This window comes from Rhinolophus hipposideros, assembly GCF_964194185.1.
Source record: "Rhinolophus hipposideros genome assembly, chromosome: 20".
NCBI lineage: Eukaryota > Metazoa > Chordata > Mammalia > Chiroptera > Rhinolophidae > Rhinolophus > Rhinolophus hipposideros.
Genome location: NC_138066.1, coordinates 6,773,462 through 6,783,888, shown reverse-complemented (window position 1 = coordinate 6,783,888; position 10,427 = coordinate 6,773,462). Strand labels below are relative to the sequence as shown.

At 44.9% G+C, this 10,427-nt stretch overlaps 1 protein-coding gene across 3 annotated transcripts in view; it reads left to right on the top strand.

The window, feature by feature from the left end:
* The first annotated feature begins 4,470 nt into the window (after window positions 1-4,470).
* MAP2K4 (mitogen-activated protein kinase kinase 4) overlaps window positions 4,471-10,427 on the top strand; it is a 113,058-nt gene continuing 107,101 nt past the window's right edge. For 2 of the 3 annotated variants that reach the window (XM_081028571.1, XM_081028570.1), the window contains exon 1: window positions 4,471-4,648. In XM_081028571.1, coding sequence (XP_080884697.1) covers window positions 4,534-4,648 — 115 coding nt within the window. In that variant the 5' untranslated portion in view covers window positions 4,471-4,533. The remainder of the gene's footprint in view (window positions 4,649-10,427) is intronic. The other variant, XM_081028569.1, reaches the window with a different exon arrangement.

Below are 10,427 nucleotides of genomic sequence, written 5' to 3'. Positions count from 1 at the left end.
CTAGATATCACCATTAACATTTTATTATGCTTGTTTTAGCACATACCTATCCATCTATCTATCCTGCTATCCTTTCATTCATCCAGCTTGCTTTGACATGTTTCAAAGTAAATTGCAGATATCAGTAAGTATCCTCTTGAATACTTTAATATTTATATCATTAGCTACGGTTTGATATTTACTTATAGTTTCTTTTGATGTATAATTTACACACTTTGAAGTATGTAAATCCTGAGCATCTTTTGCTGCATTTTGACAAGTGTGTATACTTCTGTAACCCAATCCCTTATCAAGGTATAGAACATGATCATTACCTAGAAAGTTCTCTCCTGCCCTTTCCCAGGCAATCATGTGGTGCTCCTTCCTTCCCCCAAAGATATGCCCACTGTTCTCTTTATTCCTTTTTAGTATTTTTTTTTCTTTTAAACATTGTGAGGATAGATAAACAGAATACAGAATATGAGGACATCCTGTGGGTATAGGTCCAACAGATGAGAATCACGCCTTTGTAGTATGTATTTGTATCTGGTCAGACCACAGTGAATACTATCAATATTACCTTTCACGTAGCAGCAGTGACCTAGAGTGAGGTGTTTCTATTTTTTGTTTTTGCTCTTATAAATAATGTTGTGATGAATATTTGCCTATAAATCTTTATAGCCATGCAGGGTTATAAATAGTCAAAATTAGTACTGTCTTCTTTTATTTGAACGAGAGAGAACTGTGGTTCTTTTGATGGCACGAACTAGTCCAAGTTTCTCACATGCTGTTTGTTTCCAATTAAATGCAGTATCAGCCAATATCCAGAAACCTGTACAGCTTGCAGCCCTCTGCCTAGAGGCTAAATCAGTCATCAGATGGCCTGGTGTTGAGTCCTCAGTGATTTGGGGATAGACAGGAGATAGGTTTTGCTCAAAGCCCACTGCTGAGTGCTTATAGAGAATATCTGGTGATTGGTCCAGCCAAATGCCGTTGAGGTGTCTGACCCTTCTTATTACCTTCTTGGAGGCTGAAATTGACATCCTAAGGTGAAATCCAGTTGAAATTTTCTTTTAATTTATTTGGAAGGTGAAGTTAAAAATGTCTTCTTAATCTAACCATTGAGACATATGTATCAAAAAGAACCAGCAAGCTAGATTTCTAAGCAAAGGTGTTCTAAGCAGGGTATATGCAGACTTGACTCTTCTCTGCAGCCTCTTTCAGGACAGGGCACTCTTTACACTGCTCATAGCAATGGTCTGAATCTGTTACTCCCATCCTCTCGAGTAGGAAGGAAAAGTCACTACATGGCAGAGCCAAGAGTTTCAGGCCCATTTGGGCGTTTTCCTAAGGAACTCTTATAAATGTGAATTGGCTGGTTATTGATATATATTGCCTAATTGCTTTTCCCTACCCCTCCCAAATTATGCCGTACTTCTTTTAAGCAATTCATTTTTTGAACCATGTGTGAGTTTGATAGTGCTGCCATAACAAAGTACACTACAGACTGGGTGGCTTAAACAACAGAAATTTATTTTCTCACATTCTGGAGGCTGGAAGTTGGAGATCAAGGTGTCAGCAGGGTTGGTTCCTTCTGAGGGCTCTCTTGTTGGCTTGTAGACGGCTGTCTTCTCCCTGTGTCTTCACAGGGTCTTGCCTCTGTGTGTGTCTGTGGCCTACTCTCCCTATCAGGAAACGAGTCATATTGGATTGGGGCCCACCCATATGACCTAATTTTTACCTTAATTTCCTCTTTAAGGGCCTTATCTCCAAATATAGTCTCTTTCTGAGGTATTGGGAGTTAGGACTTCAACATACAAATATTTGTGGGGACACAATTCAGTCAATAACAAACCATAAAACACATATAAGAAAAAAACCCCACAAAACCATAAGAAAAATATGAGCTACAAAAAAGTTAAAAAATCTCATAACTTCATCAGTTTAACAAACCGAGGTCTTTTTTCGTTTTAGCCCATATGTTGGCGTAATCGATGGTTCTTCTTCCTGGTTCTTAGCCAGCAATTTGCTAACATCGATGCAAGTATACTGTCAGTTTTATCACAAAACCAGCATTAGGTATGATTAAATAAAAATTAGTTATACATTAGTTATACATTTAGTTATACATTAGTTATACATTTCTCTTTTAATTCAACTTTCCTGAATTTCCTACGTTAAAAGGTTTTCCCTTAGGTTTATTTGTCACATATATTTTTCTCATTTATGTTAATTTAACTCTATCAGGTCAATATTTTTCTTACTTGATTAAATTCTGTTTGAACAAATTTAAATGTAAGATACATAATCTAAAGCAATATTGAAAAACTATGTGATTTTAAAAATTTTTTCCTAGCATTTGCCTAATCTCTAGTATTGCTTCTAGGATTTCTATTAAAGAGATAATAAGTTTCTATGGAAAAGGGGGCTTGCAGCACTTTACATAAGACTGTGACCGTATCAATTGTCCACATTAAAGAATGGGGGTGGGATTCTGGAACTGGAAAGGGGAAATGAGATGACACACACAACAGTGACATTTAGACAAGAGGAACTGGTGGGGAACCCTACTGGCAGGTACTGCAATAAAGTGTCAGAAATTTGCTCAAATAGAACGATCTGGTATTTATCCGGTCATCCCTCAACTGGAGCCCGATACAGACAGGACACTGTACTTGGTTCATTTGCCAGCAAACTGTGGGGCTGTTGATGCCTTTTCTCAGTATGCCAAAGGGGACAACCCAACCGAAATGCAAGGTGTGTGTGTCCCCGTTTTTCTGCATCAATGTTTTCTAATTGTTGGCAAGTTGTGTTGATGTTTTGAAAGAGGAATTTCACTTGCTTATTGATACTAACTCCTCCAGACACTAAAATATAAACAAACCCCAAAGTAACGAAAGCCATCTTCCAATCTGCACCTTAAAAGGGGACAATGGAGGGAGCGACAGCTCCTGCTTTTCTTCGTCATTTGTTATTTCTCTTCCATCACCACTATGCAGAACATGTAGATAGATGATTTCGTCTGTACTCTGGGCTGAATAGCCTAGATGGGAACTTTTCCTTTCTGGTTCTGATGAGATTTCTCCTCTAAGGACCCCACATTTAGGATTCCCCAGTACAAACAAGAGCAAGGTGGGCTACTGATTCACCCTAGATGGAGACTTGGCAATGTTTATAATGACCTGGACTGGAGAGTCTAGGGAGAGTCTGGCAGACAGGAATGTGAAAGGCTCTGCATTTAAGTACACTTATTCTATCTCATCTTCCCGTTGTCTTTATTGACACCCCACTTTACTTCCCCTAAGCCTTATCTCTAGCTTCTGTTAGCATCTGAACAATCGAGGTGCTGGCTGAGGTTCGGTTTGGAGCAAGAAGGCGGAGCTCTTTCGATTGAGGACACATTTCCAGCATGCTATGAGGAAATCCCAGCACAGATAAGGTGGGTGGAGGGAGGTTGGAGAAGGAGGTCCTGGTATACATTGTGCAATATTTCCAAAGGTCAGGGAACATCAATTCCACAGTTCAGATAACTTGGGATATCGCATAGTTGGTCATTGTATTTAGGCAAGACATACCTTTGCCCAGAGACCTATGTCTCACTATTCTAATTACATTTCTGTGGGATCACAAACCCGTAGCCTCAGATGGTCATTTTTCTGCTTTTAGCTGCTGACTTCCTAAAATCAAAGTCCCTGTGCAAAGCACTGGAAGAAACCTGATTTTGTTTTTTGGGATTGTCATTTTATGTAATTCATAATAACGGCTATGGGTGGTCTTATAAAGTGCCAAGGAAGTGTGAGAGGGAATCCAGTGTGTGTTCAAGGGAAGAGGGTGATGTCGGCAGTGTATTTTGGGAGGCCAGGGACTGTTGGGTACTTAAGATGCTGTTCTTCACATTTAATGTGCATACACATTACCTGGGGATAATATTAAAATGTATATTATGATTCAGCGGTTTTGGGATGGGTCCATGAACAGTACTTTGAGCAGCACCCTTTAAAGCCCCCAGGACAGTGTAGAGGATTGGAGTGTAAGCAGGATTTAAAAAGAGCTCCAGATGGAACCATATCTAGAGCCAACTCTGCTCTAGAAGGTCCGCGTCAGCGACTAGACAAGAAGCATGACCCCTGAGATCGCTTTCAGCATTACTATTCTGATTTTGGGTTCTGAGATGCAACAAGCGGGTTCTTAAACGTTTGGGGTCACAGACCTCTGTGGGAATGTGGCAAGCGCTACGCACCTTCTTATTCCCCCAAATGCACGCACAGTCCTCATTCTGCAAACTGCCTTAGGCCCCGCGAGCGAGCGGCCCCGCAGCTTGCGTGCAGGACGTCTGCCCGCCTTTCGGGTCCCCGCAGCGGACCTGGGCGGTTCTGCAGCTCAACGTCTGGAGCGGCCCCGCGTCAGGCCGGGGCGGGGGCGTGCCGGGGGCGTGTCCGGGGCGTGCCGGGGGCGGGCCCAAGGCGGGCGGAGGCCGCGCCCCTTGGCCGAGCGAGAGGCCGAGCTTGCTGCATTGCAGCCGCCGCGGCGCCGCTCGGCTCCTCACTCCCAACAATGGCGGCTCCGAGCCCGAGCGGCGGCGGCGGCTCCGGGGGTGGCAGCGGCAGCGGCACCCCGGGCCCCACAGGGTCCCCGGCGCCGGGCCACCCGGCCGTCAGCAGCATGCAGGGTAAGGAACGCAGCGGCGCCGAGACCCCGGCTCCCTGGCGCGGCCGCCGGCGTCGTCGCGGCCTGTCCCTGCGGCCGCGGGCGCCCCCGGCCCCGGCTGGGGAAGCCACGGGAGCCGCCCGCGCCTGCCTCCCTCCTTCGCGGCTGCTCCCCCACGCCGGCCGCCGCGGGCTCGGCCTGGCTCCGGGCTCCGGCGCGCGCAGGCCCGGCCGCGGCCTCCGCCCGCGCTCGGCTCCCGGGCCCGGCCGGCCGCCCCGCCGCGCCGCCGCTTACCTGGCGCCGCCCGCCCGCGTCGGCCCGCACGGCCGGCCCGGCTGCGGCGGGGCGGGAGGCGCCGCAGGCCTGGCGCCCGGTCCCCGCGCCGCGCAGGTAGGCGGCGTCCCGGCCCTCGGCCCTCGGCCCTCGGCCCTGCGCCCTGGCGCGCCTCCCCGCCGCCGCCGCGGGCCCGCTCAGGGCCATCTTGGCTCCCTTCGGGGCACGGCTGCAGCCGGCCTCCGAGTCGGCCTCCGGGCCGCGGCTCTGCCGGACCGTTGTGTCCGAACTTCTGCGCGCTGGGGGCGGCGCGGGCTCGCGCGGGCCTGGGCCACCTGTAAGGCGCTCGCCGCTGGTCCGGGAGCCGTGTGGGCCGGGCCGGGCCGCCGTGCCAGCCGTGCGCGCAGAAGCACGCACCGGGAACGTGGGAAGGGGGCTTGGCGCGGGGAGGCGCGGGGAGGCGCGGGGGTGGAAGGCGGGGTCCGGGTGGCACGGCTGTCCGTCCCGCGTCTGGGCGTCGGGCAGCCCTCCCGACTAGTGGCTGCTCCCACTGGGAGTGCTGTCCGCTCTGTGCGGCTCTTGACGGGGGGTGTGGTGACAAGACCGGGCCCCAGCCCCGTAGGGACCATTTCCGTCAGTTTACTGGGGACTCTCGAGATTCCCTTTTCAAAAGGGAACCTCAGAAACCCCTTGACAACTTCAGCAAAGTGCTTCGGTGAGACTCTCAGCGGGATCAGTGTGACCCTGATTACTCTTGGATTAAAATCTTCCTAAAGGGGCTTCTGGTGTCTTCACTGTGTGTCGAGTTAGGTTCAACGTTTATTCACTGTTTCATGTTCACGAGAGTGTGTGTGATTCAGGAAGCAAAGATAGGATTTATAGTCATTTCTACAGTCCTGTCACCCACCCCATGAGATACTTTTAATGTACGTACAAAATGGTGATAGATACATAGACAGGATGATGTCAGAGCTCAGAGGACACTTTCTGTGCAGGCCTTCGGTCATTGATTCGAATTGAATTAGTTGTCGGATGCCACTGCGTTGCACAGCACAATATGCAGTTGAAGTACAAGATGGGTTTTCTGATCTTACAGCTTGACAGTCTAGTCGGTGGTAAGTGGGGAAATGAAACAGCAAAATGAAAATTTAGGATTGCATTGCTTATCCAAAATGGGTGACTCATAAAAAAAATACAAAAATCTTTTTTGGGGTTGCTATTTTTTTGGAGGGGTAAGGAGGTTGATAAGGTGAAAAAACTATACATTTATTTTTTTGTTAAAAAAAATATTTATTGAGCATTTGACCAGTGCCAGGTATACCGTGTTTCCCTGAAAATACAACTTGGCCGGACCATCAGCTCTAATGAGTCTTTTGGAGCAAAAATTAATATAAGACCTGGTCTTATAGTAAAACAATACCGAGTCTTATATTAATTTTGCTCCAAAAGACGCATTAGAGCTGATGGTCCCGCTAGGTCTTATTTTTGGGGAAACACGGTAGTACTCTAGTGCTGGGTATATAGAAAAGAGTGACTCGGACTGGCTCATCCCTGATGGAGCTTACTCTCCTGATAAGATGGGGGAGGGAAGACAATATGCAGGTAAATAAGAAAAATTACTAATTGAGAAAAGTGTTAGGAAGATAACGAGCTGGGTTTTGTGATAGATGATAATAGGGGAGAGGGCAATCTGCTTTAAGATAGATGGTCAATGAAGACCAGGAAAGATGACTCTCTTATGCTAATGAAGAGCGTTCTAGGCTGAGGGAACAGTGTGTGTAGGTTCTGAAGTGGGAAAGAGCTTGGAGTATTCTAGGAACTTTCGATTACTAAGACTGAAGAGAAGTGCTTGAAATTCTCAGGTTGTTGTCCAGCACAGTTCAGGTTATAAAGCATGAGCTTAAGCAGCAATTTAGAATTTCTCTTTTTTGTTTGTTTTGTAATGTTAGAGCCTAACTTCCAATACTTCATCTATCAAAGATCTTTGGCTTTAGGTCAGACTTCACAGAGATGGCCTTAAAAGATGTTTGGTATATTTCCACCCCTTCCCCACAATCTGCTTCTACTTAACCACCCCAAACACTGCCTTTCTGGGAGTTAATAACTACGTTCTTTCAAACAGCAGGATTCAGTTGTGGGACATATGGAAGAATTTCACGTAACAGACATTGGAGGTCCTTCTGTGTGATAGGCACGGGGTGGGTGTTGGCCACTGGGTAACCCTGCACACCTTTTCAGTATTTCCCAGCCTGGACCACTCCTGACATTTGTAGTTCAAGAGTGGTCCAGGTTGGGAAATACTGTTTTCTTAATATCATAGTGCTTTATTTAAGAGCCAGAGCTCTGGAGTCCTGGATTTGAATCCCCTCATCGGGACTTAAGATTGTTGTGACCTTGGGCAAGATGTTTAACCTTTCCAAGCCTCAGTTTCTCAATTGCAAAGTAGGAATAATCCTTACCTCACGGGAACTTTGAGAATGCATGTAAAGCATGGGCCTGGCATGTAATAAGGATACAATACATGTTAGCCACCATCATTGTTAATAGCAACAATACTGCTACTTGTAATGGTCTCATTAATGGTCTCTTTCATTATTAGTAGATGAGTCTCTAACCCCTCATGATCCACTCACAGTTTCTTTAGCTTCATTATGAATGGGTCCTACCCTTCTCTCTAACCTGTAGATTTCTATTTTTCATTTGAGCATTTCCTTTCAGAATATGCTTGATGAATCTTTATTCTGCCTGGTTTCATGTAACTTTTCTGCCACGTACAAGCTCTGTGACTTTGGGGAAATTACCCACTTTTTCTGAACTCTTAAGTATTTCGTCTGTTAAAATAGGCATAATGCCTTACAGGGCTATCATGAGAATCAGATTATTAGATTATTGCATGTGAAAGTGCTTTGAAAATTGTAAGATATCTATAAGGATATAAGGATTGTTATTAGACATGGTTACCTACCTGAGTTAGTTGTTACTAGTCACTTAAAATGGACTAGATTTAAAAGATCTCATAAACACAAGATGTTAAATTTATTATAGAAGATAAAGCAGGGAAAAGTAAAATGTTCTCTTAAACTTTATTCAGGTAACTAAGACATGTCAGTTTTTTAAAAATTAAAAAAAGAAATAATGGTTAGAATGGTTAGAATCTATAGCAGATTCTGAAGAACACGGAGGCATTTGTAAAGTACTTGTCACAGGACATTGGACGTGTTGTTGGGGTCTCTGGCTCTTACTGTGCTGTGCTAGACAGGTATTCTTTTTTTTCTTCTTAGGTCTCAAATACAGATGTTGAACAGAAATTTATGGACTAGTCCAGACCGTTACCTGTTTACCCCCAGCTGAACATTTTATACGTATCAGTTTAAGTAAAAAGATGATAGTTTGATTCTACTTTTTAAAAATCACACAAAACTTTCAAGTGTAATGAAGCATATCTGTTATGAAAATGTGGAGAAAGATTTAAAATCAGTATACTTTTTTCTTATATTTGACTATATAATATTTGTGATTGTATTGGACTATTTGCCATTTAGTCTGTGGTTTCAAGAACCATAGCAGGGTACCTGTACCTTCATTTTAAAGAACTGAATTGTGTGGACATTCGATGTACGTCGTTCCAAGTCCTTGAATTGCTTGCCTTTCCCAGTGTGTTGCATTTTATTTATTTATTTATTTTACCATCTATTTGATATAACCTGATAAAAATCCAGCTCAGAAAATTAGTCCCTCCTGAAAACACATATTGCATTTCTTTATGTTTGCTTAAAAATGAGAACGACTCTAGTATTAAAATTTAAAAAGTAGAACGATATATTGCTTTTAGGATATTTATTTTATCACATTTGCTTTAATGTACCTTATCACAGTGAATGCATGCTGAAACTTGTTTAAGGTGCGATATAAGTTAAGTTTGTATTTTGAGTCATGTTTTCTTTTTTCATAAAGTTCTCTTTTTCATCCTGTTTCTTTTACCTAATTTGAGAAGCCGGGTTGATTTGGGCTCATAGAGTTTTCCTTTTAGGGGTCTGGAGATCATAGTCAGTTCTATCATACATAGCCCAGCTCCTTCTCCTTTGCAGTCTCCCATCTCTAGGAGACAGAGACAGCGCAAATGAAACAAGCTGAGAAACTTGAATTCAGACTTAAAAGGGAAGCTAATAGTCAGCGGTTCTCGTTCTGTATCTTACCTAATTTGATGCCCATATGCGTCCTCTAAGGGTAGTTGGGCAGAGTCCCCTTTTCTAGATGAGGGAACTGATGTTTACAGTAAGTAATTTGTCCTAGTCGAGATGGATTTTAATCCACCTATATGACCGGTGGCCTTTGCTCTTCTTGCTTCTCTATCACACAGGCTCACATGGTTCTCTGAGCTGTCTTTAAGTCATGTCAGCCACTCAGGTCTGAGAGAAGAATCTTTGCCAGAAGTAATGCAAATTCAGGAATAGAAGGGAGAGATTATTTTAGGTTTCAGTCAGAGGGTAGAAGGTTTAGGCCTCCAGCCACATTTGGGTGGAATTTGGAGACCTTTTGCTTCTTGATGCAGCTGTATGAAATAGAGTGCTCACCTTGCTGGAGGGTTTGCAGTGGCATTTTGAATTTGGAGACCTTTTGATGGGGAATTTACAAGTAAGTAGAAAACTTTAATCAGGGCTTGGCCCAAGAAGCCACTGTAGATAGGAACAGTACTAGAACTCTCTGAACACTATCCATAATATATAAAAGGAACCCATTAATCGTAAGAGTAACAGTTTGTCATCCTGGCTAAATCTGCCATCTGGGCAAATTACTGTCCCTGCTAATGGGCATGGGTTACCTTCTAGCCATTTCCCCCGACTCCAGAAAGTCTTCCTGTGTTTCTGTACACTCTTGGCAGGGTCAGGAATTAATGTGCACTTGCAGAAAGGATTCAAGGGCGAGGAGGGAGAAGATTGGCCTGACACAGTGAGAGGGAGCATTGCCAGTCAACACGACTCAAGATGGACCTTTTGAAAGACGATAACAATCACATCTTACACAGCTTGATTCCTGAAGACCATCATGTCATTCTGCACCACAGGGAAAGGTGGCCTGGACACCCCAGCAGCTCATTCACGCTGTGTTCCATCTTACCTAAAATCATGCAAGCAAAATGTTAGAAAGAGGGAGACAAGTATTGCCAGATACAGCTCTGCTACATATTTGACACGCCTGTGTCTATGCATTGCCTGCATTTGCTAAAAAATAAGAGACATTAAGTGGTTGCCCTGATATGTTTGCCAGTATCCCTGAGATCTGGGTTAGGCTCCTGTCGGGGGAGGCGGGGTGGAGACAGGGAGGGAAGTGTCCACCTTTTTGGAGTTGTTAGAGTTCTCAGGACAGCAGGCTGCGTCTAGGAAGGGCTGTAGCAGAAGTGTAGAGAGTGGGGTGGAGATCCCCGTGCTGCCTGGAGTTCTTCTCTTGTAACTCTCTTCAGGTGATTGGGAATGGAAGGAGAGAGCCTGGTTTTCTGTACGTTAAGCTGATCTGGTAGGGAAGGTACC